Here is a 27,974-nt window from a genome sequence, read left to right as displayed (position 1 = left end):
TGCGTCTGTGTCTGTTCTTGATCCAACCTCACCACCACCACCCTATCTCACGCAGCGTCTTCGCTCGACCTGCGGCACATCGCCATCGCCCTCTAACCTTCCTCGCCACTTTGCCCTCTCTGCTGCGACAAAGTCTCTCTGATTGAGGTCTACGTGACCGCGCCAGTCTCTCCATCCCTGATTCCTCCAACCCCCGAGCTGCTTCTTCCGCGCCGCACTCCTGACTATCGCTTGCACACCGCGACGAGATCGTTTTCTACCTTGCGCACACCCCTGGAGCTCGTCGAATACGCCTGGTGCAATATTTGTGCCTTTTCATTCGAAGTGGTCCGATCAGGGCCATCCAACCGACATCATGTCGAACGATTTGACGGGAGAGCAGATGCAGGCCAAAATCACGGCTGCACGGAGAGAAGCTGAAGGGCTCAAAGACCGTATCAAGCGCAAGAAGGATGATTTGGCCGACACCAGTTGTGAGTCGATTGGGCTGGCCAGGGCTATATGTTGGACCTGACTGCTAATACTTGCTATCAATCAGTGCGACAAGTCGCCATGAACAATACCGAACCACTCCCACGAATAGGCATGAAACCGCGAAGGAATCTCAAGGGGCATCTGGCCAAAATATATGCCATGCACTGGTCTACAGACAGGCGACATCTCGTGTCGGCCTCTCAAGATGGTAAATTGATCATATGGGATGCCTATACAACCAACAAGGTCCACGCTATTCCCCTGCGTTCATCGTGGGTCATGACCTGCGCATATGCACCTAGTGGAAACTATGTTGCTTGTGGTGGCCTTGACAACATCTGTTCAATCTATAATCTTTCAACAAGAGAAGGCCCCACCCGTGTTGCTCGCGAACTGTCTGGGCACTCAGGGTACCTGTCATGCTGTCGGTTTGTCAATGACCGAAAAATCATCACCTCTTCGGGAGACATGACCTGCATGCTGTGGGATATCGAGACAGGTTCCAAGGTGACCGAGTTTGCAGATCATCTGGGCGATGTGATGAGCATCAGTATAAACCCAACCAATGCGAATGTTTTTGTCTCTGGGGCCTGCGATGCCTTCGCAAAGCTTTGGGACGTTCGGACAGGAAAGGCTGTACAGACATTCGCTGGACACGAATCGGATATCAATGCCATTCAATTTTTCCCAGACGGTAATGCCTTTGGCACTGGTTCCGACGACGCTTCCTGCAGGCTTTTCGACATCCGTGCAGATCGCGAGTTGATGTCTTATCAGGTACGTGTGCCGACTTGCCACGACTAGAGATTTACTGACACCCTTACAGAATGAGCAAGTGCTCTGCGGCATCACCTCGGTCGCTTTCTCCGTGTCCGGTCGTTTGCTCTTTGCGGGTTACGACGACTTTGAATGCAAGGTTTGTACCATGACATCTCCATACTCGAAGCATACTGATCTTCCTGGTAGGTTTGGGATACACTTCGTGGTGATAAAGTGGGCTCTCTCAATGGCCATGAAAACCGAGTTAGCTGTCTTGGTGTAAGCAACGATGGCATCAGTCTATGTACTGGATCCTGGGATTCTCTCGTAAGTCCCATCGTGACCTCGTCACCGCAAAGTCCACCTTCGCTGACATTCATTCCGTAGCTCAAAATCTGGGCTTGGTAAATTTGGGAGTGCTATGGGGAAAAGAATATATTCTCTTTTCATTCACGGCGAAATCTTCAGATGATTAATCTCGAACCTGGCGAGCGACAACCGACCAAAAATCCATCATCGGCCGACATTTCTTCCATTACATCAAATCACGACATTACACAACCCCCGATGAGAATCGCAGGAAACGAGAAGTTGGAGCAATTGCGGCCTTTTTTGTGCGATCGACCACAAGCATTCCACACGAGATTTTGCTGACTTACTTGGACGAGGATCTCCGCCACTCAATTGTACGGCAGAGAATCCCTGGATGGGTATCAACGCAAAAGGGGTTCCAGTGAGGAGGGCGGCTCTTTTCCCCTTGCTTTTGCCAGACAGAGCGTGCTCGTGCTGGTCTCTTTTTTATCGTCTACGATCATGATGACAAAGTGCCTGGTGCAGACGGAGTTACTATGTTACGTTGCCATTGCCGCCACTGCTTGTACCTAGGTGTATACCTGTGGCGTCGTCCTTACTCTTCCTTCTTTGTTCCTTTTTTCCGCAGAAGTTGTGAGGTCTGTCTTACGTGGAGAGATGTGTGTGTGCGTGGCACGTTGACACCACCGGGAAAAATATCACTTTGATGCTTCCAATCCTTGTTCCTCTTTTTTACCAAACCAAAAAATAGCGTGTCAACAGTAGCGCAGAGACAATTCGAAACAAAATCTTCAAGATGTCTAGGTACCCTAGGTCTTCACCACAGGTCAGCTTGGGTGACGATCGGTCCATACCTGAACACTCCGCAACACACTCATGTTGATCCCATACAGGTGCCCGTAGGGTACTGTACTCCGTTGTCGTCGTTTCGACTCTTGTGCAATTCGACTACCTGGCTACTCAAGGTACTGAGCTACTTACCTAGGTACGTTGGTATGGATCTCACACCACGGCCCTGCCGGGCTTCGTGGCGTTTTGCTGCTGGCGCCTGAAAACCCCCCTCCCCCAAAAGATCTCAGCAAGCCCAACGCCTCGACGCAGAAAGATCAAAACACACTTTGAAACGTGCACAAACAACCCAACAGCGATGAAACACTCGATATCATGTACCCACTCCAAGACAAGAAAGAAAAGGTTGCTGCGCTCGTCCATTTCTTCAACGTCATACTTTGGTGCAATCTATTTGTTGTAGTATCGTCCCTCTCTCAACTCGTGCGAAAGGGGCCGCACGCGACGACTGTGCTTCGGCGTTAGAGAAACCCAGTCGACCAAAAAAAATCGCCATGTCCTCCGCCAACCCCGAGAAATAAAAAGTCTCAACAAGCACACCCTTCCCTTCCTTGGTCAAGATTGATGTTGATCGGGTCTGAGAAATCGCCGCCGTATTCCTCACTCTCCTCTTGCGCCAGAGCGTTGCGGGCAATGACCTCAAAGGCCTGCTCCACGTTGATACTCTCCTTGGCGCTGGTCTCGAAGTAGGGCATCTGCCCGCGAGACTGGCAGTACGCCATGGCCCGTTTCTGGGAGATCATCCTCCGCTCCTCGCCCATGTCGATTTTGTTGCCCAGCACGACAAAGGGGAAACTCTCGGGGTCGCGCGGCGACGCTTGGATGAGGAACTCGTCGCGCCAGGAGTCGAGGGTCTCGAACGACTTTGCGCTGTTGACGTCGTAGACCAGCACGCAGCAGTCGGCGCCACGATAGAAGGCGACCCCGAGCGACTGGAAACGTTCTTGGCCGGCCGTGTCCCACAGCTGGAGCGTCACGATTCGGTCGTCGACGTTCACTTCCTTGGTCAAGAAGTCCGCGCCGATGGTGGCTTTGTAGGACGTGGAGAATTTCTTGTTGACCTGGACATGACCAAAAAGAAGAAACATCGCGTCAGTGTCCGAGAGCATGGCATCGGAAGTAGTAGTGAGGTTGCAGGCGGGGATAGATAGAAAAAGGGAAAACAGGCGCTTCACGAGAGAGAGAGAGAGAGAGAGACAGACAGAGGACGTACATATTGATTCATCAAACTCGTCTTGCCAACACCGCTATCACCTAGGATAATAACCTGCGCCATAAACGTGTCAGTATGGTCGGGAGGGGGAGGCAGGTTTGGATGAGAGCACAGGCTGGGGAGGGCGGCAGCGTACCTTCAAGAGCACCTTCTTTCTCGACGACATGACTCCTTTTTATATCTCTTGAGCGACCTTTTCTCTTTTCAAATACTCTGTAGAAACTGTAGAGTTCAACAGCGCAAGGTCGAGGTTGCGCGTGCGGGTTGTCTGGAGCGTTTGGGAGAGCTTCGACTGATAACGTGTGGCTGGTGGCAGCGCAGGTGGCGGTTCTTCCGCGGGAAGAGGTCACGCGGGTTGGTTATGATGGGTAGCAACTGTGGTCGATCACCGTAGAGGGGAAAAAAGGACAATTTCAAGAGGTGCAGGTTCTTGAGTAGGCCTTCGTTGAGTCAAAAGTCGAGTAAGGGACCTGCGATGGAACAAAAGGCGCTGTACGGCAAGACGACCACGGGCGATGGTCGTCATGCACCCTTTTCAGACAAAACGCAGTTTAGCCCGTGGAGACGCCCGTAAGAGAGGCCCTCACTACCACGTCTCACTAGCAAGTTGTCAAAGTACCTGCTCGGTTAGGCATCAGCTTATGGAGGCAGGTCAGCCGACCTCGTAACCTCAAGTTGGTACGGGGCACTTCGTGACTATGTTACCAAACGCCCTTGTCCTACAATAATCTGGGAGCATTTAATCCATCGTCCAAACACATTTCCCACTCGATCTCTTTTTCTTTTGGGTCGAGGATGTACAACTCTTGAGCTGTATGTACCATGAAAGAAGCTCTCTCGACATGCTGTCCCTGTTTTCTACTCTTTCAGGATGACCCATCAACGAACCTGATGCCAAGATGACAACTTGGCGCGACACATACCTCGCAGCCTTGCGAGAACGGCACGAGGTCGAACAAGCCAGCCTCACGCTCTACGACTACTGCACCAAGCTCGCCGACGAGAATGCCGGTCTCCAAAACAAGGCTGCCACTGTCGCGGCGGCTCAGACCACACAGGCTGAGGATGCCGAGCAGTCGCCATCTGTCCAGCCATCGTCGTACCTGGGCATGGGGATAAGGCGAGTGACGTCGCCCGCTGCCGCCCGTCCGGACTCGCCCACCGTCGTCGTCGCACAGATCCGTCAGGACCTGGCAAAGGCGCAACAGGAACGTGGCGACCTACAGGCGCGTCTCGAGAAAGCCGTCCAGGATCTCGACACGCTCAAGGCCAAAGCCAAGGTCGACTCGAAGCGCATCGCCCAGCTCAACGCCGGCCTGTCCCAGATCACGGTCAAGCTGCGTGACCGGGAGGAAGAGATCCGCGGCAAAGCCAAACTGATTGAGAGCGTGCAGGACGAGAACGTCACGTTGAATCTCCAGCTCAACATGGCCGAAGAGCGGTCCGACAAGTTGAGACGGGAGAACAAGGAACTCGTCGATCGCTGGATGGCCCGGATGGGCAAGGAAGCTGATCGCATGAACGAGGAGAACAGATTCGGTTGAACCGACGCAGAAGGAACGTACGAATCGTGACTTCGGAACCTTCCATAACGACTATATGAATACCAGTAGAGAACACCTCACAAGAGCCTCGATGACCTTGACGCTTTCAAGACAATTGATTTGTCTGCAATGGTTGATCATAGAAGGTAATGATGCATTAAAATACTATTTATCGCTGGTATAAATGTCGGCGCCTGGCCAGCTTCTATCAGATAGGTAGTACCGCATTGAGAGTGCAATCCAAAGGTCGAAATGTCTGTTAGTAAACCGACGCTATGCAAAATTTCGTAAACATCATCGAGGCCTATCGTCCGAAAAGGGGTGATTTCAGCTCAGCCAAAGTCAACGCTGGCCCTCTGATCTTGGCCTGTACCGCAGGACCTGTCGTAATACCTAATCGCTACCGCCCATAGTCTTGAGAAACGCGTCCAATTCTCTCCGATCTTTCCGTTGATGATACCATTTCCCGGGATCGTCTGTCCAACTGACCATGCCACTCCAGCGCTCCTTTTCCACCACTGACAGCACGTTGATTGGATCATTGTGATTCGATTCTTTGATCTTATGTGAAGGGCTGCGGAATGGTTTAAGGCTGATAATTTGACATCCCTCCTTGAGATCCAAAAACACGTATTTCAGATTGTCGTTCAATTGTGCTGAGAATGCTTGATTGTTGACCAGGACGACGTCTGCGCGCTTAAGAACTTGTCGAATCATATCATTTTTCAGGAAGTCACCATGAATCAGTTGAACATCACCAGGCTTGATGCCCCATAGTTGACATCTCGCTCGGAATTCTGTAGCCTGAAGTTGGGCCAATTTGTTTGGATTGTCCATGTATTCGCAGCCCCAAGCTTCGCAGCCGGTTTCCAATGCTGCCTGAACGACACAGTTGCCAACTCCGGAGCCTAAATCGACAAACACATGTTCCGATTTCAGACCCGTATCCTTGAAGATCCGGCTCAAGAACTTGGGAAGGAGCTCTCCGTAGACGGAGTTGGAAAAGGCCTCATATTGCCGTACAGAATCGACCTTGGGCGATACTGTGCGAGCATAAACCTGACCTCTAATAATGTGTTCAGCCAATTTCAGCTCGACTCGGTTCATTTGGTCCAACTTCTCTGCGATCGTGCCGTCGTCGCGCTTCTCCTTCATGAGGCTGTTGTACTTCTCAATTGTTTTAATATACTCTGACTGTGCTCCAACGCGGCCTCTGAGCCCGTGGGCCGCGTGTCGATGTAGCATTTGCACAAAACCCGAGCCTTCTTCTTCATTGTTCACTTTGCGGGCTGAGGCGACATCGAGATAATATTCGGCCACCATTCTCATGTTGGCTTCGATCTCGTCCAGCGGCTTGAAATCAGACGAATCAATCGGCCTGAGTAATTGGTACTTTTCTCCTTGTAATGCGGTGGGATACTGAAGTTCGATCACTGGATACTCGTCCTCATCCACTCTCAATGTCTTGAAGAACTCCTCGTACTTGACTTTGCCGTGTTGATCGGGTTGTGGATTGGCAATCTGGATGGCGTGAATCATGGAACGTCGGTTGCGACCATCCTCGGAGAATGCTTGGAGATCTCTAACTTTGCGCTTCTCGTCTACAGGGTCTTGTTCATCCCTGCGCATTCGCTTTCTAGGCATGTCCTCCTCTTCACTTTCCTCATCCGAACTCGTAAACTGCGGCGTTGATATAGCAGGCGAGGCCCGCTTGACTCGGCTGTGCTTCTCATGTCTGATGCGCTCGAGCGGTTCTCGGCTGCCCTGTCTGGAATGTGTGGAAGCTGGAGTGAGAGACTTGCGAGGGACACTTCCCTTCCGAGAGATGCCATTGGAACTGGCGCCGCGCATGGTAGGACTCCTCGAAGATGTTGGCGCAGATGCGGAAAGCTTTGGTGTCGGCTTCGCGGTTGAAGCAACGGGGACCATTTTAGTCAACATCTTTGGAGGTTGCTTCTTCGCTTTGAGAGCCGCCAACCCAGACAAGGGCTGACGCTGTGACGGTAGCGAACCCATGGTCGCAAAATGAAACCAAGTGCAGGGAAACGATAGTGGTTAAACAATGATAACAAAAGCTAGATCTGTTGGTACATGCGACCGCAGAAAGAAAGAAATGAAAGCGCCAAATTCTAAAGAAAAGGAATGTTGGATCACACGACTGAGAGAGATGGAAAGATTTTAGACAGGCGCAAGGCAACCAACAATGCGAGGCAGAAGTGCCTGCAGGCGAGATCTGCGTTTGCCGATATGCGGCGTAAAAACCTGAGATTTACGGCAAGCACCGCCGCCTGATTAGCCTAACTTGGTGGGCCTACGAGGATTTATTGTAGGTGCAAGCAGTAAGCCTGGAGCAGCCTCGGGCACTAACTTAAGGTGGTCCTTTGTACAAGCCTCGTACTCGTAGCACGCCGGTGTGCGAATGCAAGGAACATTTATCCCGGCTGGAGCGGCCACTTGGCACACGTAATTTGGCCCCTGAGACGAGCCTGGTGTGCCCCCAAACCACATCCCTCGTACTCCTACTAAAAGTCACCTAGATGCCTATAGGCAAGGTAGACACAATTTTGCAGTATTAGTTCCATGGGATGTACACTGGGGACACTGTTGTGGTGTGCACTTTGTGATGCAGCTCGTATGTGCTCCTGTAACGTGCTAGAATTCTTCGTCATTGACCGATTAGCAAGTCCATCCTTAATGTTACAAAGCCATCTATCGACCTCCCCCTTCACGCCTCTGGCGACGAACTGTTGCGCCTGGGTCGTGCGTCAGATCTGTTCCCATTCTTATGACTATTCCATGATCTCTTTGCGCCGCCTCTCTTGCCAAGGAAGTTCCTATGATCTCGAAAATCTCGCCTGTGAGGCTGCCTTTGGTCACGGTTCCTATCTTCGGGGGCTCTGTCTGGATGACACTCTGTCCACCTTTCGAGTATGGACGACAGCTTTGGTCCCCAAACGTCCTCTCCTGCCTCCAAATCCTCGTATGTGAGGGTGCTCACGAGCCCCTCTGGAGCAGGTTGGGCAGTTGTAAAGTCTGCCTGCTGGCTCCTTATTAGGCTAGCCATAGTACCATAAGAACCACAGGCGATGCCCAGGTCGTATGCGAACGACCGGACATAGAAGCCACTGCTGACTGTCAAGCGAATCCGAGCTGCAGGAGCATCTGCAGGAGAGCTCTCCTGTTCTGGTAGATGGTGGATATGCATGGCTGCTTTTTCATGCCGCGGAAGATTGTTCTTATGGGACCGGGCCGATATCTTGGGTGAGCTGTTCGTGGATCCTTGTCCACTCTGTGGTTCAATCGATCTTTTTGTGTCTTCTGCGCCTTTCATCAATTTCTGGAACACGGCTTTCTCTTCTTCGCCAGCCTGCTCAGCGGGCCACCGAAAGTCGTGCGACCCTGGTTCGTAATATTCCAGTAGAGAACATTCTGTAATCTCAATCTCGCGGCTTTCCAACTCACGAGGAAGCTCCTTTCCACCGCGAGCATAATCATATAGCTTCATGCCATCAACTTTAATTGCGCTGTACATGGGCGGAATCTGCTTCATCTTGCCTGTGAATTTTGCCATCTGGCTTTCAACCACTGCGCTTGTGATGTCCCCCGTAGGTGCCTCTGCAACAACTTTGCCCATAACATCGTAGCTGTCGGTGGTCTTCCCAAAGAGCACGACCGTCTCGTATGTCTTCTTGCAGGATAGAAATTCGGACAAATGCTTGGTGCCCCTTCCAACTCCCACAATCAGCACACCTGTCGCTAAAGGGTCCAGGGTGCCTCCATGACCCATCTTAAAGGCGAGATCCCTGTCACGGTTATATTTACGCCGTTTAGACGGTTGGAATCTTTCTGCATTTTCATCTTGCTTGGTCCGATCCAATAAGGGCGCAAAAAGTTTCGACTCGGCAAAATGATGTTGGAGGTCTCGTAGAACTTGAGCAGAGGAAAGACTCGGTGGTTTGCTGACGGCTAAGTGGAAATTGAACTTGTCAGGATGGGGACCTTGGGAGAGGAATTGGCCTCACCAAAGACGCCTTCGAGAATCTTAGCGGGTGGCTGAGCCATCTTAAGCAGATGCCTCGGAATCATTCGAGGGCAATGTTCCCGCTGGTTTGTGAGACCGGAGTCCTTACTTCAGGACTTCGTATGCCTTACCACTGAAGATGCACCTTCGTATCCATTCTGGTAAAATATTTAACTGAATTCATGCGGAGAAAGGCTGCCACGTGAGGAGTAGTAGACTAAGACCAATTAGTTCAAGTGCAGCCCAGGATGCAAAGGACAGATTCAAGCCAATCGGACAAATGACGTGCCTCGTGCGCAGGAGGATCCAGCGCGCTTTTGCTTCCCAGCCTCGACTACTGCCACTTCACTCCACCATGTTCCTGACTTTGTTAACTTCACATCTCGATGCTATTAACGACTCAGATTGACTCAGAAAATCGTTTGTGACGTGCATACTACCAACGGAAAGCGCCGTCGAACCGCAAAATTGATGCTGACTGCGACATGATCGACCCACATTCTACCACGCCCGCATCCTGACGCGAAGACACCTTCAATGTCACAGCATGAGACCTGACTCTCGTCACTGATATGTCCACTTTGCCAGAAGATCACGTCCTCAAACCCCTCGATCCCGTTCCAGACGATGTAAACGAGTGGCCTGATTTCGCCTTGAGGGATGCGAAAATATTTTACCAGGGGAAAGGACGATATGCGGACTTGTTACACGCCTCTGACGAGACACAACTTTGTGTTGTTGGGGAGCTGATGCCGTTGGACGATGAACATGACCATTTAGGTGTGTTGTTTTTCGAAAGTTTCGGACGCGTGAACCACGCTGACACGTCTTGTTGAGTCCTGATTGAAAACCCGCTTCACGCGCGAATAAAGATTGATAATGTTACAAATTATAGCTTTGGGCAGGATGATGACGGCAAACCTGTCATCTGGGCTGCGGGAAAAGCAGGCTGGTACGAAATTTCGCCGTCTGATCGTTACCTGAGCCATTACAATGATACTGTCGAGGCCATCGATCTGTTTTACTTCATGGTCGACCAGCATCAACGGCTCCCTAAAACGCGACAACGCTTTGGCTTTAGGATTGATCCGTTCCTCAAAGACTACCAAAAGCACACGGGATACAGAATTGACGACGACGACGAGGCCATGGAAACAATACACAAACATCACAGATTCCTTCTCAAGCAGATGATTGAGGAAAGGGAAGGTATAAATTGGACTCAGACTTATCTGTGGAAACATCTCGCAGACACATATGCAGACGAGGTAGAAGAGTTGCAAGCAACAATGTCTCGGCTTACTCAGTCCGTGGCAGTGGAAGAGCCAGAAACAGTCGGCGACGGTGAGGACGGTGATGACGAATCGGAGCACGAATCTTCCGAGGCAGAAGAATCCGAATCAGAACAACGTTCTCAAGCAGATTCCGAAGACTCCAGAAGCAGCACATCGACAGAAGCAAAACCCGAACCTGTGGACTGGACGAAACCTATTTGGGACATGCTTAATATTCTACGGAAGTCGGCGAATTTCAACATGAGACATTGCGGCATTGACGAGGCTGCAACCGAACTTGAGAAACTTCCAGTATTTGAAGGCACACATGAGGACGCCGTGGCCGCCTTTGAACATTCTGCATCACAATTGCTCAGACTCATGGACGAAGCCAAACTCCGCAAAAAGTTCAATTGGTCTACTCGCAGAATCTATGACGAGCTAGAAGCCACCCTTGCGGACGAGGTAGCTGATGAAACCATGAGGACGCCAGGCAAATCAGCCAAACAGCGCCATCGTATGAAATCTGTCCTCCGTCCCAGCGGCGCCAGCAAGGCGCACAAACGCGCAAGAGGTGTTCCCGACTCCGTAGATGAAGACGAGGAAATGAGTGATGTCCCCATCTCAACATCGCCGATGGCTAGGCGACAGGCACCCTTACTCCCTAGTCGCCTGCGAGAAACCACTGCAGACTCGGCAGGAAGTCGTGAGGACAGTCCTAGTCGTCAGCTAAATGGTCACTACGATCCAGATGCGTTGCCCGAGCTCCCTCCCGGACCTGAAGCTCAGGAGATGCTCGATCTGGTATCTCAGGAAGCCAAGCGAGTGGGGAGACAGTACCAGATAGGACATTTGCAGTCCTTCCTGGGACAATGGGTGGCATGACTGTACATAAAACGGTGGTGTCCTGAGGGAGGTTGGTGTAGGGCCTCGTGGGTGCATTCTGTAACTGTGATACCCCCTTCTTGCATTTTAGGATGGTAAGGAAGACCATGAAAACACCTTGTAGTTGTTTCGACTCTCGAGACCTTCGAATGGACATATCATTATGGTTCGTGCTTCGATGCGCGGTGTTGTAATGGCATTGCGTTATTATTATCGTCCCGCGGCTCTCCTGCTCTTGCCTGGCCGTTTAGGTTTTCCTTTCATCTTGCTCGCCGAGAATCCTCGCATGTCTCCACTGCTCATGGCATCGCCGCTCTTGGTGAACCTCTTCTTGCCTCCGAAGCCAAACTTCTGATCCCGCTTCTGTCTCTTGTTTGGCGCTCCGCCGTTTGGTCCTGAGCCTCGCTCGCGGCCGGCGCGGTCCTTTGTAGGTGCGCTGTCTACGTCAATGCTCTGGAAGAGGTCATTGTCCTCGACGACTTTGCCTGTATCTTGTCCTTTTCGTTCTGTTGCGGGAGGGTTACATCCGGGTTAGTATTTTACTCTCTCTCAAGGCCCGAATCTGCAAAAGAAACGTATAGGAATGTGTGTGTGTGGGTGTGGGTGTGTAGTGTGGATACGGCAAAAAGCCAAAAAACTTACTTCTCTTCAACTCCTTGATCTTATCGAGTGTGTTCCTCTTCTCCTTTGCCCGCTCCTGCTCCTTTGCCACTTGGACGGCCTTGCCGAACTTCTTCGCGTCCCGTAGTTTGCGTGCCTCCTCCGCCGCCTTCTTGGAGGCGGCGTCGTCGTACATCTTCTTCTTCACGCGGCCCATGTGTTCGTCCGACTTGACCATCTCGGCGAAGTAGTCGGTCGGCCGGGTGAAGGGGATCCGCTCCTTCTTGAGCAGGGAGCGCCCCTCGGCGGCGGCGTCGCGGGCGATGCGGTAGAACTCCAGCTCGCGGGTGAGGTCGTCGTTCGGGTCCGGGACCGAGGATTCCGTCGGCGGGAGTTGGGAGATCAGGGAGTTGTGCACGTAGAAAGATGTAGCACCGGGCTTCTTGACCAGCGCGACACGCTTCGTCGACGCAATCAGGGCGGGCCCGTTGTTGATCGTCAGGCGTTGGTGTGGGATCGTGTCTTCGAGGTCTTCGTCTTCGAGATCGGAGAGGGGGACGTCGGATTCATCATCTTCTTCTTCTACTTCCGACGCCGAGGCGTCACCCGGGAGGGGAGGTTGAGGGATGGTAGTAGATGCGGTACTTGCACCGTTGGCCGCAGCGTTTTCTTCTTCTTGGTCAGAGAAGGATACGAAATTCTCCTTGTCCTCTTCAAGCTTTGCACCATCGGTCTCATCTTCTGGTCCACTCTCTTCTGAATCGCCAACTTCTTCTCCTTTTTCCTGGACCTTCTGCCGCTTGCGCTTCTCTGCCGTTTTGACAAGTTTCTGCCTCTTCTCGGCTTCGTAGTCCCGTCCCTTGTGTCGGTCTAGAGCCGCGAGAAGTTTACTCTTCTTGGCCATCTTCCGAGGAGTTGACTGTCAAACAATGCAACCCAAAAGCCCACGGAGAAAGTGAAAGGGGTTACCTCGCAGGTCTTGAATAAGGTGGTTGAGTTGTGTTGTATGAAGAATTTCTGGAATCCAAGCAGAAAATTATATTGAGTTGGAGATGGTTGCGGAGTGGCAGTTTTGGTGGTGGATCCAGCCTGGCGGAAACTAAAAATGTTTCGTCTGACGCTCCGTCTTGAATCAATATCTACTACCAGACTCATTGTCAGGCAGGTTGCTTTTCTGCATCCCCTTTGAGTGACCACCCTCCCTGCGGACTTACCAAACATGGGGTTTCAACACCCAATGCCCATTCTATCGAGCGTTCTGCAAGTTGGAACCCTCGAGGGCAACTCTTAGCCTGTACGAACTGATTGAGGATGTTGTCAAAAATATAAAGAAACTGGTAACGAGGACTCGTCCCAATACGAACAATCGCTTCCCACCAAAGCGCCTCACACTGCAAACCGCGGGAACCATTCACAAACACAAAGCAACCACTCGTTGATCATGGTATGTGAAGCAGAGTTACTGGAATCATGGGTTACACAACCTCGTGTAACCAACTCCCCCTCCCCCTGCGTTTATCCCCTTCTCATTTCCACATGTTTCTTTTTGGCGCTGTATCTGTTATGTCTGCCATGCCTAACGGGACGTACTTCCAGTCCGCTTCCCTCCCGACACCGCCACCTCCTACTCACCCAGCCAGCCCGCCATATTCCTCCAGCAAGACTGCAGCGGTGGCTTCTTCTTCTGCTTCCGACTATGCCGCCCCGAACGACGCGACCGCCAAACTTACCGAGGCGATAGATGATTTCCTGGGCGATCTGGAGAAGAAGTTTAAAGGCATTAGCGACGAGATCTTGACCAAGCTGGACGACATGGCCGAGCGCTGCGATCGTCTCGAACAAGAGATTCTGCTCAGAGATGCCAGTGCAATGGAGAACACAGGCAAGGCGTCGACGGGCTCAAATGCTGGGTCGTCATGACAATAACGGTCGATGTCCCTCAGGAGTTGTTTCTACACATAATTTTGGATTGAATCCACCGTGCGAAAAATAACGAAATTGATGCGAAAGGTTGGGGCCGAACTCAGGTCATGAACGGTGGCCCTGAGAGTTCTACTTCTGACGAGGTCTACGGTGACATAATGTTGCTTCACGCCTCCCGGTGCAATTGGTGCTGTGAATGCTCTGCTTCCTGTTTGCGAACGTCGCAGTCTCACTCAAGGCGGAGACGAAGCACATCAGATCCCAGGTTCTTCCTCTCTCTCAATAAGAGTTCCATACTTGTACTCCTCGTTGTAGTATGGCCTAGCTGCGAAGGGTTGAGTGACAATTTGCACAGTGCAAGAGCCGGTACAACGAAAATCTGATATAAAAAAGGATCATGTTTAAGCCATTTTAAACTCCTCTAGCAGGCTCGACTTTTGCGACCTAGTACCCAATTGTTTCATTTCAACCCAGTTAGTGACGTTCCGATCATGCTTGAATAGTTTACAATTCGCTCTTTGCCTCGTCCTTGACCAAGAACTTGGCCAGAATGTTGCTGCGTCTCTGAAGATCATCGGTCTTTTCTGGAGCAAGACCACCCTTCTTCAGCAATCCTGCCAACCTTGTTTGCTCCTTCATAGCATACTCTGGGTTACCGGTAATTTTGCTCAGCGCACGGAGATAGTAGTCCACGCTCTTGTCCTTGATGTTGGTAGTCGCTTTCTTGACCTCTGCAGTTGCCTTCTCGACATCCTTGATACCGCCGGCCGTGATATACTTGGCCAGCAGGTTGTCGATGACTTCAATCGTGCCCGCTTGGCTGTTCAGCCCTCCACCTGGGACGCGGTATGTGCCGGCCTTGGAATTCACAAAGTCCACAAGCGCTTCCTCGCTGCGGCCACCGCTGTATGCTTCGGGTTCAGTGCTGCCCTTGGGGAAGAACTTGATTGTAGGATAACCTGTGACTCCTTGTTCTTGGGCTGTAGCTTTGCTGTTCTCGGCTTCTGCATCGACTTTGGCAATGAGGACGTTGGGTTCCGAGGCGAAATCAGAGGCGACCTTCTCCCATGTTGGAGCGAGGGACTTGCAGTCTATGCATGTCATTGTTAGAAGTCACCCAATGTTGAAACCCAAAGACGGAGAACTTACGGCCACACCAAGGTGCGGTAAATGCCACGAGGACGTCTTTGTCACCACCGACCTCCGTCTTAAACGAGCTGTCCGTCAACATCTCGACATGGCTAGGGGCTTTCTTGGGGCCTTTGCTCTTGACACCACTCTTCTCGGTGACGAACTTGGTCAGAGACTCGAGATCTCGGCCACCATTGTAGTCCTCCGGCTCACTGCCCGGCTTGCCGTCAAACCATTTCAATGTTGGAAACCCTTGAACACCAAATCTCTTGCCTAGATCCTTGTGCTTGTCTGCATCAACATTGGCGATGGAGACTTTGTTGCCGCTGGCAGCGAACGCGGTAGCCAACTCTTCATAGACGGGGGCGAGGTTCTTGCAGTGTCCACACCAAGGAGCGAAGAACTCGACGAGGGCAGGCTTGTTGGACTCGAAGACAACACTGTCAAAATTCGAGGGAATCAAGTTGATCACATCTGATGCGGTGGCAACGAGGGGTAAGGCGAAGGTTGCCAGAGACAGAAGGGCACGAAATTGTACCATTCTGGCGTTGAAGTGGGACTTCGTAAATCGGGTTTTTGCAGTATGATGGATAGCTGAAAGTCGCTCAGTAATGTGAAAGGCTTAATATGCAAAGCCTAGGTTAAAAGAAGTGTTAGATGCGGTCGAGTGATGTTGTACTTGTATGGCTTATTGGCGGTGGTGGTGTTGCAGGTCACTGCTGATCCAGGTATAACCAGGGTCTTCGATTTCCAAGCATCGGAAAAGACACCTGTCTCCTAATAGCGCAGCCTTGTCTAAGCCTCAATACAGTAATCATTCACGTCTTCAGGTGATTAGTTTTCCTCAGTTAAAATCTACTCAGACAACCATGGTAAAATGCATACAGAAATCAGTGCTGGACAGTATTGAATGTTGTTAGCATTGATTGATACACATTAAGCTGTTGTGACCATGACTATAGATAAAAAGTCCTGTCCTGCCCATGCGCTGTTCACAATTGGGACCAAAATCTCGTGTTCGCCAATACCGAAGGGCTTAGATCGCCGTTTGCCAACCATTCCAGCGCCTTTGCTTGATGCTCGTCAATCATCTAAATTCACGCGAGTTGGGTATTGCAAACGTTGAAGAGTCGTAATGTTTGTCGTTGCTTCTGGCATCCATGGCACATCTCAACCTCCATGATATAATTGGTGGTAAGCGTTGTGTGCATCAACAAGCACTGCATCAAGGTTAGAAGATTACTGCACATAGAAGTTGGGAAATACTCACTTTGCAGCACTGCTTGTTGAGACTGCCTGCCCTCGCATGCACACTGTACACATGATCCGTCCTTCAAATCAAGAACTATGCTCCAAGCAATCTCTTCCCTCTCCAAATCCGGTAACGCTGGTCGGTTAAAGTCGCTGAGATGATATTTCCTGCCGACAGATTTTGTATTTGAATCATTCATGGGTGGTGAAAATATGAGATATCCTTGATCATCAATCCTCATGAAACGGCGCTTCCAAAGGAGAGATTCGGGGAATTGGACGTTCACATCACCAATATCGACAATGTGCATCAGTGATTCGGAGACAGAATGTTCCTTGGTGTCTTCATCGTTCTGTTCCTGGATTGTATTTGGATGTAACTGCTCCTTCGAGGTCGATTGTCCTTTGCTCCGGGATGCTGTCAGGTTTGACACTCGCTTCATCAACCGACTCGTCCTCGAAGATTTCTTTTCTTCCGTGAAGGAGGCCGTATCACTGTTGGACCGCGGTCCATGCTTTTTGTGTGTGCTGGTGAGTGAAATCTTGCTGTGATTTGATTCTGAGCGAGGTAGATTGATTTGTGAAGCAGAACGGTGCGAGGAGAATGAAAAACGGCCTCTATCCGATTTGGTTGGGCTTTTAGTGTTGGACTGCCTGGAAGTAAATGAGTCTTTTCTGTGAAGATTGTCATGCTTCTCATGCTCCACGATTAAGGGACTTCGAAAAAGATTAAGAGGGCTATTGAAATTCGAACTGGGTGACATAGGAGGGTGCTTGCTGTTGGGATCTCGGACAATTTTTGCAGTGACAGATATGGTATCTGCTTTGTGAAAGGGCGTATAGCTATCGACAGACGGTCGTCGAGGCTCCTTCGCGTCATTCACACGCTTGACAGGATCGTACAGCGATGTTATCGGCGGTGTTTGCCTTGGGGGTGATGTCTCGGTCGAGGCGTTCGGTTTCATCGGGCTTCCAATGAGCGACGAACGTTTCATGAATGAGGAGAAAGCTGACTTCCCAATAGTAGTCTCCCGGGCAGGTGTAGGGGGTTGCGACGCAATCGTGTCTTTTGCTGTAAGTACCTCCAGAGCCTTGATGCGCTTGGAAATCCCCGTTCCAAGAGTTGGTTTCTTGTTCAAGGGAGCGGGCATTGGCTCAGCTTGCACAGGGGGCCATTGTGGAAGTGCTGTAGACACGCTTCGAACACTGCCGGACCTACTGTCAGTACGTTTCCCGTCTGGAGTACTACCACGGCTGGTTTTGGGAGGATGGCTGGGCAACGAAGGTTTGGTCACAATTTCGCGCAACCTATCCGAACTTCCTTTCGTTGATATGATAGGAGTAACCGGAGAACGAGCAACAGATACTGGTTTCGCTTCGTGCACGGTTGCATTGTGGATGTCATCCATAAGAAGTTCGTCCTCAGATAAATCTTCAGAAGCAGATGTATCACCACCAGCCAGCTGAAATGGCCGAGGTGCGTGACGCTTTGCTTGTGAAGGTAGTTCCAGAGTAGGCACTGTTGTCGGAAAACTGTCCATAGCGGATGCTGGTGTGTGATCAGAAGTCGAGTTGTCTTTGCTGATATCAGATTGCTGGCTGTTCGATAGAGGAATACCCAGCCCGTGTGTACTGGAAGGGTTAGTAGCGATCACTATCTCAGGAGATTGTGTAGCAGGCTCTGGAGCTGGAGCTTTCGGCGTAATCGATGAACTGGTAGCTGAAGACAGTGATCTGCGCTTGTTCGAGATATTATCTTGCTCTGAGAAGGATGACGCCTTGGTAGATGGCTCCTCTGAAGTGTTCGTCATGAAGGTAGGAGATGTCGTGGTGGAGGACTGTGTCAATTTTGACTCCTCATCGACACTAGAAAGCTGCTCCTGACTAGCCACTGTGGACAAGTTATTGCTCGACGAGATAGTACTAAGGCTTGAATCCGAAGGAGTAGGTGCATGCGAGGTGGTAGGTGACAACGTTGATCGCTGTGCGAGCAACATGTTCCGCTTGCGAAGCTGGAGGGCCTTCATCATCCTTAATTTTTCTGGCGTCGCTGTAGATGCTTCGGTGGTGACCGAAGCCGCTCTTGATACGGCTGGCCGACTTTCTATGGGGTTGTAGAGCGACTGTATATGAGAGGTGGTTGGTAGTGGTGGTGGTCCATTGAACGAATGGCTCGAGTTCGCGAAACGTCCAGGAACACTGCGAGTGGATTGCTGTGACCCTGGACGACCCGAAAGCGTCAGTAGAGACCTATTGTTCACACGAATGCTGTGCGGTAGGTTTGCAACTGGTCGTACGCCGAGACTGCCGTCAGCATTGCCGGACGTCTTTGGACGATGCGTAGCCTCGACATGTGGTCTCGGTCCTAGCTTTTTCTTCTTAGGCTTAACATCAGCGTACGAGGCAACATTACTGCTCCATTGACTGATACTATCCGACTCAGCAGGCGAAAGATGATGAGATTGAGGAGGACGTGGTGTAGTAGGCTCGGCTAGTTCTCGACTCGTTGCGTCTAAAAGGATGTTGCTTGCGGCTTCGAAATCTGGTGCCCGTCCAGCCTCACCACCGCTCGTAGTTGGCGGAGTTGACACTGGTGTGGCAGGCAAGTCCTTGTCAGTGGCTGGATTTGGAGATGTTGTTCCTTTGTGAGAAACGGTGTCCTTAGGCAGAGGTAAAGGGTTTTCCAGGCGGACTGAGTCTTCATCTTGACCTGTAGAGACTGCAGCAGTGATTTCTTTTCTCTTTGCCAGAAGTGCTTTCGCGAGGACTGCACTTGCTGGCAGCTCATCTAATTCGTGCCTCCCATACTTGGGTATAGCAGGTTCCTGTTCCACTTGCGCTGGGCGGACAACTTTTTCTTCAGGCATAGAGCTCCCTTCTTCGGCATCTTCAGTGATTTCATCCAGTCTTCGACGTCGTAACGATGAAGTAGACGATGTCAATGAGCCCGCAGATGGCAGCAGCATCGTGCTCAGGCCCAGGGCCGAATCGGTCAGCTCTGAAGCGACAGTGAACGAAAAGACGTTGTCATGAGGTGTAAATGCTTCTAGGACCGATTGGAATTGGACGGTCAAGCGCACTGTAACGATCAGGTTAGCCATGCATTGTGCGAAGAGTGTCGTGAGTTGTGACTTGTGAGGTGTAAGTGAACGAACCTTGCAACAGTCGCGACGTTCCCTCTGGCACATATTTGAGAATGACTTTTTTGCGCCGGTACTGCACCATGCCGTACAACGGTGACTTTTCCTCATATCTTTCTACCACACCTCTGACTTCCTGGATCCCTCCAGTTCCCTTCTGCAGCAGCTCTACTGTGTCACGGTTGGCATACTTGAGGAGGAACCTGGACGTTATCCGTCTCGTCAGCGCAGTTCGTCGAGACCTATTCGTGTCCGGCTGTACGTACCATCCTCCAGCGTCAGCAAGCGCAGCCTGGTGCGCTTCGGCGACCGCAGCTTCATCAAGGCCATTCAATGACATTTCTCAGCTGCATTTGAAAGGGCCGCAGCCAAGGTAAATTAAGACAGATGCCTACAGATGAAGAACATAAGGATACCGAGCATGGAGGACAAAAGACTCAGGGAAACACAGCAGGCCTTCCACCACACGAAACAACCCGGCTAACACACAAAGAAGCGCCAAAAGTCTGGAGACGCATGTTCGAGGGGAATCCACATGCAGGAGCAATACCAATGAAGCACAGTGGGGAACACTATCTGCAGATTCAGGGGGCATCGTAGCAAGATACCCACAGCCAAGTCAGCTACGAAGCGAAGCTCGACCAGGATCATCGAGCTTGATGGCACACACTTAATGGCCTTGGTGGGGTATGGTTGACCTCAAACCGCCCGAACAAGGCCAGCGTCCGGAGCCTTATTCAACCATCATCACCTAAAACGAGGGCCAATTTCCCGAGGCGCAGCTGGCCCTTCTCTGCCAGAAGCAAGGGACGAAGGGCTCATCCACCGCCGGCTCGCCGGGCGTCCCCTTGACATCGACCGTGCCCTTGCTTATTACGGGAGGGTAAACAGACAAAGACCAGTCGATCTGAGGAGTCACCAACTCACGCCAGCGATCTCTATCAATTTCTCTCGTTCTGTCTTCGGATACAAAGTACTTGTAAGAGTACTGTAAAAACAATACACCCACCGCCTGTCGTGCAAGCGAGCGCACATGATACTTGATGTGACACGGGTGCCACACAACAACTTGAGTAATTAATATACCCCGATAACAAGGAGTAAAAGTTTGGGATATCTGTCACCACCTTGACACCAGAACCATGCCATGTGCACTGGCCTCCTTTCTCAACTGCGGCCCGGCCATTCGATATGACAGGAGGTTATAAAGCCTTTTTATACTTCGTTCGGGCGAATTTGAACTATACGGCGTCGCCCATGCGCAATACAAGGCGCATGCCTAGGATTCACAGCTGGTGCCCCAGAAGACTTGTATCGATTGCGCAATATCTATTGCATGCACATGGGCTCGTTCTGCGCCTCAACTCGGACTATTGATGCACCACGCATATCATATATTCACGTGGGTGCTCACCAAAGAGTTTTGCCCACATGGCTTTACACTTCGTCACGATGAGGCAGATGCCATGCTCATGATTCATCATTTATTCCCCGAACGGTGCTTTTGTTTGTACTTGTACGAGTATAGTTGACAATTGGATCTTCATAACCACGTGACAAGCTGAACTATCGATGGGTCGGACGGAGCCCACCGAAACTTGGTTTGACGTCGAAACACCTCCATCCTTAGTGATTTTGCATTTGAAGGTAGGACATGTTCGTCATTCCCTTTGCACCAAGGCCTTCTGAAGCATTTGAGATTCAGTACATTTTAGACAAGCTCATAGATCATATACCATGTTGACACTCCCGCCTATTTCGAAAGTGGCCACACTCACCACCGAAGAGAGGGCACAAGTACTCGACACTCTGTTTGAACCATGCCAACAACTCCATACATTATCAGTCAGCCTGCTTCGGGAAAAATCTTTTGCATCTTATGATGAGCTCATAGACGCAGTCGGCCAGCAGCTCAAAGACCTCTGCGAGTCCAGGTTAGAAAGCGACAATAAGTGGTTGGAAACTATCCTGTCTGCCCACCCTCGCCTGGGCGAGAAGAAGGTTGAGAGCGAACAAAGTAGAAAAGAGCAAGCCCAGCTCAATCAGGGTGGCGAGGAGCAGGCGGCGAAGCTCGCAGAGATGAACAGGAATTACGAACGCGCCTTTCCAGGCTTACGATATGTGTAAGGTCTCCCAGCACATCTAGATTGGTGTCTGCAAACTATCGCTCATTGCCGATCTACAGCGTCTTTGTGAATGGGCGAAGCCGTCCTGTGATCATGGCGGATATGGAGAAAAGAATCGAACGAGGTGACATCGAGCAGGAGAAGCGAGACTCGATCAAGGTCAGTTCTCTACCTCCCCCAAAGATCATACCCTGAACTGTTTGTTACCAACTGACCTGCAATCCACATCAAGGCCATGTGCGAAATTGCCTCTGATCGGGCCAGGAAATTGAACATGTGAAAACTTCATGGACAGGCTTCTGTCAAAGATCTGGCTTTGGGCTGGCCGACGAGGTCTCGATGGTTCTTCAACCTTGACTATCCACGACCATTGCGCTGTTCGTAGGTCGAAACTGACGTATAAGGGGGGCATGTACCCCATTTCACGCCTCGAAATCCGGCTAGCCTAGTAGGGGGGTTCAATGTCGTCTGTTCTTATAGGCCAGTATCTGCAAAGCCCTCGCATTGAGCGTTCCTTCAGGGTCATTCGGCACAATACATAAAAGATGAGATATACGAAGGAGAGGACTAGAAGTCATACGTGGGAACCTCGACCATGTAGAATGCCTCTGTCTTTTATGTGTGTGTGAATACATTATGTATACAAGGCCACCCGACCCGAAAGTCCATTTCACAGTATTGTTCATGACTTAAAAACCCGACTCCCCGATGGTCTCAAAAATTCATAAGGGATTCGACGTAGGAAACCCAGTGGGACACCCGCGGCCCTGATAGCTTCAACCGATGTTTTATTTGCTAGTCAACTTCTTCCTTTCGTCGTCACTGTCCTCCTCGCCATCGCTCCACTCAAGGTTGTCATCACCGACGGCAAAGATCGTCTCTCCATCCAAAGACTCTCTGGGCGGCAGTGGGTTTGGAGGTGCTCGACTGCTATTCTGCAATGCCGGAGCGGGCGAGGCTTTTCTCGCTGGCGAAATGTTGACAGCATCCGTGAGCGACGTACTGGCTCCTCCAGCCGGACTGACTTCACGCTCGTGATCCTTTCGTGCTGCCTCTTCATCATCCGAGAGCGAATCGGCGATACTTCTAATTTCGAAGCCGTCGTCGTCTTGTGCCAACTATGGGATATTTATTAGCGAACCCGTGATCAGGATATTTCCTCCCAACACCCTAGGACGCGGGTGAAGAGGGCGGTGTGTGAGAACGGGAGAGGAGGAGGAGGAGGAGAAGGAAACAACTTACTTCGTCACTCATTGCGAATCGCCTGTTGTTCGCAGTTGGCCTCCACAAGTATGCAATAAAGGCGATGTCGAATAGATAGACGAGGTTGAGCCAACCATCCAAGACGAACCAACGCGTCTGCCAATGTTTGGGCACAAAGTCCGCTTCGCCACTACCGGCAAAGGCGAAGCTGTTTACGAAGAAAAAGGCAAAGATGACCAGGATCGACCCCAGAATGCACCAGGACAATTTCTTGTACATGAGTGCCTTGGTCTTCTGCCTCCGGTCCACGAGGTCCTTGATCGTGACGTTCAGGCTGCTCAGCGTCCAGACGTAGAAAGCCGTGAGGGTTCCGGCGAGTGGTAGAATGACGAAGAGGACGAGGGGTCCGACCGACTCGGGTGTCACGGCCATGCTGGCGATGGCGTAGATGACGCCGAATATGAAGTGTGCGGCGGCGAGGATGCGCACGTATATCATCGTCCGGCCGAGACTGGGCTTGACCACACCGAAGCCCATGCACACAATGAGCAGGAGGAAGAAAGACAACGAGTTACGGCCGGCGTTCAGTATCGAGACGACAATCATAAACACCTTGTTCAGAGTGTTGTTGCCGTGGCGGTTCTGGTAGTCGTAGAAGCCCCAGGTCATGAGCTGTTCCACGATCAGGAACACGATCGTGAAGGTGATGTAGTTTTGCACAGGGAGAATGTCGGACCTGTTCTGGACGTACAGAAACGCCCAAAAGACCCCGAGCACCGCGTAGACAATGGTCAGACCGCCGTAAAAGGGGAGTTTGGCAATCTGCGCGGCGGGCAATTCGCCGTAGCTATTGCGGAATTCGACCACGGCGTCGTACTCGTGGTCACTGAACGCATAGGTGCTGACGCAGTAGTATCCCGTCCGGCGTATCGGGTAGTTGATGGCCTTTGGGTCCTTCAGGTGTATGGCCTCATTGTATATGGGATTTTGAGCGAGAGATGTGGCATTGGGCGCGAGGATGAATGAGCCAATATCCTTCTCTTCACACAAATTTTTGCCCACGGCGTCCGACGTGCATATCGTTTGGAGGTCGCGGTAATTAGTGCTCCCGGCAGGCATGCGCCCGATCAGGGGTTCGTCGGACCATTCGAATATGATCAACGACGAGACGGGGTCGGTGTCGTCTTCGGTGTGATCAGGCAGATATTTTACAAGAATGAAGGGCTCGACGGAGCCGCCCCATGACTTCCGACTGTACATGCCACTGCATCGTTGGCGGTTCGGGTCGTCTTGTTTCTGTCCCTCGGTCAGCCAAACAAAGATTTGGAACAAACATTCATCACAGAGTGGCAAGTCTTACGAGCTTGACCTCATTTCCGGCCACGAGCGCGGCCAAATATGCCAGAAGACCCAGAGATGGTGCCCAACGCTTCATTGTGCCCAAAGCCTTGTCAAGGCGGCAGCAGGCAGAGAGATTGTGAGCAACGGGCCGAAGATGGGGAGGAGGTCAGAAGAAGAAACGGGGAGGATGCGTCTGGTAGGAGACGGTAGGCAAGCCTCAGGTACAACACATGGCACCGAGAATAAGCCTGTTACCCGATACAACTGTTGCAAAAATAAAAAGAAAGGTCCCCTGCAATTGATGTTCATGGGAGTTGTTGATAATTAAGGTGCCGAATGTATATGCAGCTCACGTGGAGCGCATCGGCGCAGGCGGAACAGCAGAATTGATGATGTCTGGGCTGCCGAGTCATCAGTTACGAGTACAATCGATAGCGCATTTCTTTTCAGAATTGACGCTGGCATGTTGTCAACTTCATTATTTCTACTTCAATTGAGATCATGATGCTTCACTACAGCCGATTGTCCGACAATTATCCTCCTGCTTTACCCTTTGGCTTTCCGACCAAGCTGCGTGCTGATTCGCACACATAGATATGCGGCCCTAGGAAGTCTTCCCTATCGTCATTTGGTTCCCATGAGCGTTGTTCGCCTTCATCAAGCAAATTATTGATCGAAGCCAGAAGTGCATTCGCAACGGCTCGGTTGCTTGTAATCGTGACGATCTCGTGTGTCCATCCATACATGAACACCGAGGTATTGATGTCAGTAAGATGGAGTTTGGAGATTGCTCGAGCAGCGATCGAGGAGGGAAAGTTGTCTTTTTGTTGATCAGTTTTCGGGCCCTCACGCGAAGTGATCGATAAGTAGTCTGTGGGCTCGAAATCAATGATGATGATTGGTAACCTGAGAGTCTCTGATACCGCATGTCTGGACTGCTTGCTAAGTGCCAGCCGTAATTCTGCGCTTGACTGGTCTTGGAATGACCTTTCTCCTAGAATGATGTCGGCGCGAAGCTGCTCGGTTACAGTCCCCATACACTGGACAATTTCACGCATTCGTTGTGCAGCGTGTGAGGTACAATGAAGGCTTCGATTTAGGAGGTAAGGGTAGACCTCTTTCGGTAGTAGCGGATGGGTCTCCTCTGATTCAATCTGTCGTTGGATTGCTTTATGGAATGTTGCGGAAGTGGGATTGCAGCCTGGCGACATATCCTGACGCCGGAGATGGGATATGTCAGAGATCAAGGCCAAGAGTATTGTACAGTCGACATTGACAGTGGGTGTTAGAGGGACCGGCGCAAGTGCTGGAGTCATCCGGTCAAAGTTGAAAGCCTCCCGTGATTGATGGATGTCTTTCGACGATGTGCCACATTGTGCACTCGCGCCTGTTGCCCTGATATCGGCCAGGAAAGCATCAATATCAGGACAAGATCCTTCCTGAATATTCGGCAGGACGAAATGCACACGTGGATGTTTGAACTGGACCCGGACAGTTTTTGACGCAGCTTGAAGATCTTCAGCAAGGCGCACGAGCTCCAATTTACTGGGTTTTCGACTGGGTGGTTGTTCGCTATCGTCTGTATCGCTGGTATTGCTGAGATCTCCATAGTTCTCCCATCCCTCTTTTGCCATCTCGAAAAGAAGTCTTTTCTCATTTATGGTAGAAACTTTAATCCACTCGAGTCCATTCTCAGTAACAATATCAACAGGAATGTCTTTGCGTTTCGATGACGGCGACTTTCCTCTCAAGCTGTCACACGTCTCATCGACCTGGAGGGGATCACATTCAACGTAGACCCTTTTCCCTAAGGCACTTATCGCATTGCTGGCCTTTGCAACACCCCAGACTGCTTCATAGAATGACAAGTTAGAGCTCCGCAAAGCATGTAATTGTAACTGCTCTGCTTCTTCAGAATCGGATGCATTATAAGTGCTGTCACTGACGGACATTCGCTGTGTGATCTTGGTCAGACTTTTCACCTCAGATTCAACACCACGTCTGAAAATCCTTAATTCAACGTCATGCTGCTTGTGCTGGGATTCAAGGTGCGCTCGAAAAGCTTTGAATTCAGCCAACAACGCCTCCGCACGTATTTTCAAGCTTGTCAAAAGGTTTATGCTGCTTGTCTCATCTGATTGCAGCCGCCGGTCTCCATCAAGGAGCATGGTCTGGCACATTGTCCCCGTTTGGCGTAAGAATCATATTTTGATGTGAATAGTGAAGTTCTGAGAAGTATGCATGTGGGTGACGATGTTTTCCGGTTACCGAGCAGAGACGAATCCCATTGGCGGAATCGAAAAGAACACATACAAACCGATAAAGCAGCATGATCACCTCAGACTCAGCACATTCTCGATTGCTCACTGATGCACTCTTTGGAGCAGCACATCGTTGGATTTTCAAAGGTCAGGTGTCTTGATCTGGTCTCCTGGCAGCCACATGCAGACTTTTGTGTCAGCAGTGGCCAGCATGTTGTATCTCGGATTGCACTGTACGACCGCAGACTTGATCCCACGACTCGCAAGTCTGGCAGTAGGATCCTGTCTACCACCAGTCGCTGCTTGAGTATCCCAGACCATCAAGTCCGATTGATCGCCAGATCCTCCAATGACATACCGACCGTCTTGTGTGAAGCAAGCATCTCCTTGTCCTAACGGTTTTCCGGAAGTCGATACTGGCGCAGCTCTGCCCGTGCCACTGGTTTTCCCTGCCAGAAATGATCTGATAGAACCATTGTAGGCGTCTAAGAGGAAGTGTCCGTGGTAGTCCGTCCCCAGCAGCATACTTTTTCCATCATTGGAGAACTCCAATCTCGTCCAGGCCCGCCCTTTTGTGGTCGGGGTGTATCTATCTTCAGCCTGCGACATGTCGAACGTCTCGAACGGCGCCTTGTCGAAATTCCTGACATCATACATAAGGATGGAGGAAGTCGATTGTGACGCTATAGCCATAACATTTGCCGAAGGATCGTAGGCAGCCAGATAAGGTGTCACCAGTTTCAACTTGCCCTGAGGACTTCTGGAATTCAAGTCCCACAGGCAGACCATATCATCGTTTCCGCATGACAAGAATTGATCACTTCCAGGTGACAATGCTATGCAGGTAACTTGGGCGGTATGAGCTGTAAAATACCGGACGAAGCTTTCGTTGTGCAGTTCCAGCAAGCGAAGGGAGTCTTCTTGTTTCGTACTGGCAAAGAGCACATTGCGCGGATGATGTGTGAAGCGAGCCAGGTGTATGCCATACTTCTTGCTAGGTATAACTTTCGTTCTCTTTCCCTCTTTGATATCATAAACCTGCATAGTTTCGTCATCTGAAGCTGCGACGAGGAATTCGCCCATGTCATCGAAGTCTAGGGATGTGACGCGACTGTCGACTCCATCAGATCGCGTGGAGCCAGGAAATTGCTGCCATACATTAGCATGAGTCTGTATCATTTGGGAGCGGTATATACTCTTGCTGGTCGATAATGCTTGACCACATCTTGGACTTTCTGCTGGACGGCGGCCATGACGACCAACGAGTCCCCGCCAGAAGATTTTGAGAGACCCGCCTGCTGTTGATGGTCGTCTGCACTATAGTGGCTGGGTACAATGAGGTCCGAGAATGAATGCGTGGGTTCACAGGATATGGAGGGATGATGGGCGATCCAGGAACGCGTCCTGCAGTTTTGCCGATGCGGGCTTGCTGAGGCATGTACAAAAATTAAATACCGTAGGTGCTTGGCTGGACTAGTAAAGGCTTAGTCGAGAGATACCTCTAGTGTCCGAGTTGGGGGGCGGCTTCTCCAACAAATCGAGGAAGCCCATGGAGTATCCGTGCCTAAGGTTTAACTAGAACATCCAACTAATAAAACAATCAGGCCTGGGGGAACCAAGCCTAGAGAGCCCATGCTGACAACCTGGCTGCGGCTATTCGCGGTGAG

General features: G+C 51.0%; 14 protein-coding genes across 17 annotated transcripts; 5 read left to right on the top strand and 9 right to left on the bottom strand.

Annotated features, from left to right (window-relative positions):
• Positions 1 to 9: 9 nt before the first annotated feature.
• Positions 10 to 2,366, top strand: PV06_07416 (guanine nucleotide-binding protein subunit beta). Its single transcript, XM_016408660.1, has 5 exons — positions 10 to 473; positions 539 to 1,251; positions 1,301 to 1,390; positions 1,441 to 1,560; positions 1,621 to 2,366. Exons 1-5 carry the CDS (start codon positions 356 to 358, stop codon positions 1,639 to 1,641), a joined length of 1,062 nt encoding a protein of 353 aa, XP_016260414.1. The 5' UTR covers positions 10 to 355; the 3' UTR covers positions 1,642 to 2,366.
• On the bottom strand, positions 2,243 to 4,168 carry PV06_07415 (uncharacterized protein). Its single transcript, XM_016408659.1, has 3 exons — positions 3,744 to 4,168; positions 3,608 to 3,661; positions 2,243 to 3,455 (listed from the first exon to the last, which is right to left on the bottom strand). The coding sequence occupies exons 1-3, from the start codon at positions 3,771 to 3,773 to the stop codon at positions 2,922 to 2,924; spliced, it is 618 nt and encodes a 205-aa protein (XP_016260413.1). The 5' UTR covers positions 3,774 to 4,168; the 3' UTR covers positions 2,243 to 2,921.
• Positions 4,169 to 4,334: 166 nt separating this feature from the next.
• Positions 4,335 to 5,318, top strand: PV06_07414 (uncharacterized protein). Its single transcript, XM_016408658.1, has one exon. The coding sequence runs from the start codon at positions 4,507 to 4,509 to the stop codon at positions 5,149 to 5,151; it is 645 nt and encodes a 214-aa protein (XP_016260412.1). The 5' UTR covers positions 4,335 to 4,506; the 3' UTR covers positions 5,152 to 5,318.
• Positions 5,219 to 7,350, bottom strand: PV06_07413 (uncharacterized protein). The gene has a single exon (XM_016408657.1). It carries the CDS (start codon positions 7,165 to 7,167, stop codon positions 5,545 to 5,547), a length of 1,623 nt encoding a protein of 540 aa, XP_016260411.1. The 5' UTR covers positions 7,168 to 7,350; the 3' UTR covers positions 5,219 to 5,544.
• Positions 7,351 to 7,811: 461 nt separating this feature from the next.
• On the bottom strand, positions 7,812 to 9,304 carry PV06_07412 (tRNA pseudouridine(55) synthase). Its single transcript, XM_016408656.1, has 2 exons — positions 9,174 to 9,304; positions 7,812 to 9,117 (listed from the first exon to the last, which is right to left on the bottom strand). Exons 1-2 carry the CDS (start codon positions 9,235 to 9,237, stop codon positions 7,877 to 7,879), a joined length of 1,305 nt encoding a protein of 434 aa, XP_016260410.1. The 5' UTR covers positions 9,238 to 9,304; the 3' UTR covers positions 7,812 to 7,876.
• A 225-nt stretch (positions 9,305 to 9,529) lies between these two features.
• On the top strand, positions 9,530 to 11,556 carry PV06_07411 (uncharacterized protein). The gene is made up of 2 exons (XM_016408655.1): positions 9,530 to 9,952; positions 10,010 to 11,556. Exons 1-2 carry the CDS (start codon positions 9,745 to 9,747, stop codon positions 11,329 to 11,331), a joined length of 1,530 nt encoding a protein of 509 aa, XP_016260409.1. The 5' UTR covers positions 9,530 to 9,744; the 3' UTR covers positions 11,332 to 11,556.
• PV06_07410 (uncharacterized protein) lies at positions 10,783 to 12,931 on the bottom strand. The gene is made up of 2 exons (XM_016408654.1): positions 11,974 to 12,931; positions 10,783 to 11,837 (listed from the first exon to the last, which is right to left on the bottom strand). The coding sequence occupies exons 1-2, from the start codon at positions 12,833 to 12,835 to the stop codon at positions 11,542 to 11,544; spliced, it is 1,158 nt and encodes a 385-aa protein (XP_016260408.1). The 5' UTR covers positions 12,836 to 12,931; the 3' UTR covers positions 10,783 to 11,541.
• A 196-nt stretch (positions 12,932 to 13,127) lies between these two features.
• PV06_07409 (uncharacterized protein) lies at positions 13,128 to 14,249 on the top strand. Its single transcript, XM_016408653.1, has 2 exons — positions 13,128 to 13,375; positions 13,528 to 14,249. Exons 1-2 carry the CDS (start codon positions 13,373 to 13,375, stop codon positions 13,849 to 13,851), a joined length of 327 nt encoding a protein of 108 aa, XP_016260407.1. The 5' UTR covers positions 13,128 to 13,372; the 3' UTR covers positions 13,852 to 14,249.
• Positions 14,238 to 15,714, bottom strand: PV06_07408 (protein disulfide-isomerase domain). Its single transcript, XM_016408652.1, has 2 exons — positions 15,004 to 15,714; positions 14,238 to 14,945 (listed from the first exon to the last, which is right to left on the bottom strand). The coding sequence occupies exons 1-2, from the start codon at positions 15,524 to 15,526 to the stop codon at positions 14,359 to 14,361; spliced, it is 1,110 nt and encodes a 369-aa protein (XP_016260406.1). The 5' UTR covers positions 15,527 to 15,714; the 3' UTR covers positions 14,238 to 14,358.
• A 172-nt stretch (positions 15,715 to 15,886) lies between these two features.
• Positions 15,887 to 19,716, bottom strand: PV06_07407 (uncharacterized protein; the record flags this gene model as incomplete). Its single annotated transcript, XM_016408651.1, has 4 exons — positions 15,887 to 16,205; positions 16,256 to 19,315; positions 19,392 to 19,579; positions 19,643 to 19,716. The coding sequence occupies 4 exons, from the start codon at positions 19,714 to 19,716 to the stop codon at positions 16,156 to 16,158; spliced, it is 3,372 nt and encodes a 1,123-aa protein (XP_016260405.1). The 3' UTR covers positions 15,887 to 16,155.
• A 1,316-nt stretch (positions 19,717 to 21,032) lies between these two features.
• Positions 21,033 to 22,156, top strand: PV06_07406. 2 transcript variants are annotated; one of them, XM_016408649.1, is made up of 3 exons: positions 21,033 to 21,499; positions 21,562 to 21,661; positions 21,735 to 22,156. In XM_016408649.1, exons 1-3 carry the CDS (start codon positions 21,114 to 21,116, stop codon positions 21,780 to 21,782), a joined length of 534 nt encoding a protein of 177 aa, XP_016260403.1. In that variant the 5' UTR covers positions 21,033 to 21,113; the 3' UTR covers positions 21,783 to 22,156. The 2 variants fall into 2 exon arrangements, with proteins under 2 accessions (XP_016260403.1, XP_016260404.1); XM_016408650.1 differs by having other exon boundaries at positions 21,033 to 21,661.
• PV06_07405 lies at positions 22,076 to 24,353 on the bottom strand. Of its 3 annotated transcripts, XM_016408646.1 has the most exons (3): positions 24,066 to 24,353; positions 22,745 to 24,001; positions 22,076 to 22,620 (listed from the first exon to the last, which is right to left on the bottom strand). In XM_016408646.1, the coding sequence occupies exons 1-3, from the start codon at positions 24,138 to 24,140 to the stop codon at positions 22,291 to 22,293; spliced, it is 1,662 nt and encodes a 553-aa protein (XP_016260400.1). In that variant the 5' UTR covers positions 24,141 to 24,353; the 3' UTR covers positions 22,076 to 22,290. The 3 variants fall into 3 exon arrangements, with proteins under 3 accessions (XP_016260400.1, XP_016260401.1, XP_016260402.1); XM_016408647.1 differs by having other exon boundaries at positions 22,745 to 24,353; XM_016408648.1 differs by having other exon boundaries at positions 22,076 to 24,001.
• A 226-nt stretch (positions 24,354 to 24,579) lies between these two features.
• On the bottom strand, positions 24,580 to 26,226 carry PV06_07404 (uncharacterized protein; the record flags this gene model as incomplete). The annotated part of the gene is made up of 1 exon (XM_016408645.1): positions 24,580 to 26,226. The coding sequence occupies one exon, from the start codon at positions 26,224 to 26,226 to the stop codon at positions 24,580 to 24,582; it is 1,647 nt and encodes a 548-aa protein (XP_016260399.1).
• Positions 26,227 to 26,448: 222 nt separating this feature from the next.
• On the bottom strand, positions 26,449 to 27,560 carry PV06_07403 (uncharacterized protein; the record flags this gene model as incomplete). Its single annotated transcript, XM_016408644.1, has 2 exons — positions 26,449 to 27,456; positions 27,504 to 27,560. 2 exons carry the CDS (start codon positions 27,558 to 27,560, stop codon positions 26,449 to 26,451), a joined length of 1,065 nt encoding a protein of 354 aa, XP_016260398.1.
• Between the last annotated feature and the right edge of the window lie 414 nt (positions 27,561 to 27,974).

The sequence above is a fragment of the Exophiala oligosperma genome (genome assembly GCF_000835515.1).
Source record: "Exophiala oligosperma strain CBS 72588 unplaced genomic scaffold supercont1.7, whole genome shotgun sequence".
Lineage (NCBI taxonomy): Eukaryota > Fungi > Ascomycota > Eurotiomycetes > Chaetothyriales > Herpotrichiellaceae > Exophiala > Exophiala oligosperma.
Note: the sequence above shows the minus strand (reverse complement) of the source record. Positions and strands in the feature narration are given on the sequence as shown.

Excerpts from the sequence above, each read along its gene's own strand:
- PV06_07416 (XM_016408660.1), top strand. The coding sequence starts at position 356 with ATGTCGAACGATTTGACGGGAGAGCAGATGCAGGCCAAAATCACGGCT. Across the intron at positions 1,391-1,440 it reads ACGACGACTTTGAATGCAAG|GTTTGGGATACACTTCGTGG; the intron begins GTTTGTACCATG and ends TCTTCCTGGTAG. Across the intron at positions 1,561-1,620 it reads CTGGATCCTGGGATTCTCTC|CTCAAAATCTGGGCTTGGTA; the intron begins GTAAGTCCCATC and ends TTCATTCCGTAG.
- PV06_07415 (XM_016408659.1), bottom strand. The coding sequence starts at position 3,773 with ATGTCGTCGAGAAAGAAGGTGCTCTTGAAG. Across the intron at positions 3,662-3,743 it reads GAAAGAAGGTGCTCTTGAAG|GTTATTATCCTAGGTGATAG; the intron begins GTACGCTGCCGC and ends TTTATGGCGCAG. Across the intron at positions 3,456-3,607 it reads CGAGTTTGATGAATCAATAT|GTCAACAAGAAATTCTCCAC; the intron begins GTACGTCCTCTG and ends GGTCATGTCCAG.
- PV06_07414 (XM_016408658.1), top strand. The coding sequence starts at position 4,507 with ATGACAACTTGGCGCGACACATACCTCGCAGCCTTGCGAGAACGGCAC.
- PV06_07413 (XM_016408657.1), bottom strand. The coding sequence starts at position 7,167 with ATGGGTTCGCTACCGTCACAGCGTCAGCCCTTGTCTGGGTTGGCGGCT.
- PV06_07412 (XM_016408656.1), bottom strand. The coding sequence starts at position 9,237 with ATGATTCCGAGGCATCTGCTTAAGATGGCTCAGCCACCCGCTAAGATT. Across the intron at positions 9,118-9,173 it reads GATTCTCGAAGGCGTCTTTG|CCGTCAGCAAACCACCGAGT; the intron begins GTGAGGCCAATT and ends ATTTCCACTTAG.
- PV06_07411 (XM_016408655.1), top strand. The coding sequence starts at position 9,745 with ATGTCCACTTTGCCAGAAGATCACGTCCTCAAACCCCTCGATCCCGTT. Across the intron at positions 9,953-10,009 it reads CGATGAACATGACCATTTAG|TCCTGATTGAAAACCCGCTT; the intron begins GTGTGTTGTTTT and ends CGTCTTGTTGAG.
- PV06_07410 (XM_016408654.1), bottom strand. The coding sequence starts at position 12,835 with ATGGCCAAGAAGAGTAAACTTCTCGCGGCTCTAGACCGACACAAGGGA. Across the intron at positions 11,838-11,973 it reads GATCAAGGAGTTGAAGAGAA|AACGAAAAGGACAAGATACA; the intron begins GTAAGTTTTTTG and ends CTCCCGCAACAG.
- PV06_07408 (XM_016408652.1), bottom strand. The coding sequence starts at position 15,526 with ATGGTACAATTTCGTGCCCTTCTGTCTCTGGCAACCTTCGCCTTACCC. Across the intron at positions 14,946-15,003 it reads TACCGCACCTTGGTGTGGCC|ACTGCAAGTCCCTCGCTCCA; the intron begins GTAAGTTCTCCG and ends TGACATGCATAG.
- PV06_07406 (XM_016408649.1), top strand. The coding sequence starts at position 21,114 with ATGTTGACACTCCCGCCTATTTCGAAAGTGGCCACACTCACCACCGAA. Across the intron at positions 21,500-21,561 it reads TTTCCAGGCTTACGATATGT|CGTCTTTGTGAATGGGCGAA; the intron begins GTAAGGTCTCCC and ends GCCGATCTACAG. Across the intron at positions 21,662-21,734 it reads AGAAGCGAGACTCGATCAAG|GCCATGTGCGAAATTGCCTC; the intron begins GTCAGTTCTCTA and ends ATCCACATCAAG.
- PV06_07405 (XM_016408646.1), bottom strand. The coding sequence starts at position 24,140 with ATGAAGCGTTGGGCACCATCTCTGGGTCTTCTGGCATATTTGGCCGCG. Across the intron at positions 24,002-24,065 it reads CCGGAAATGAGGTCAAGCTC|AAACAAGACGACCCGAACCG; the intron begins GTAAGACTTGCC and ends ACCGAGGGACAG. Across the intron at positions 22,621-22,744 it reads GATTCGCAATGAGTGACGAA|TTGGCACAAGACGACGACGG; the intron begins GTAAGTTGTTTC and ends AATATCCCATAG.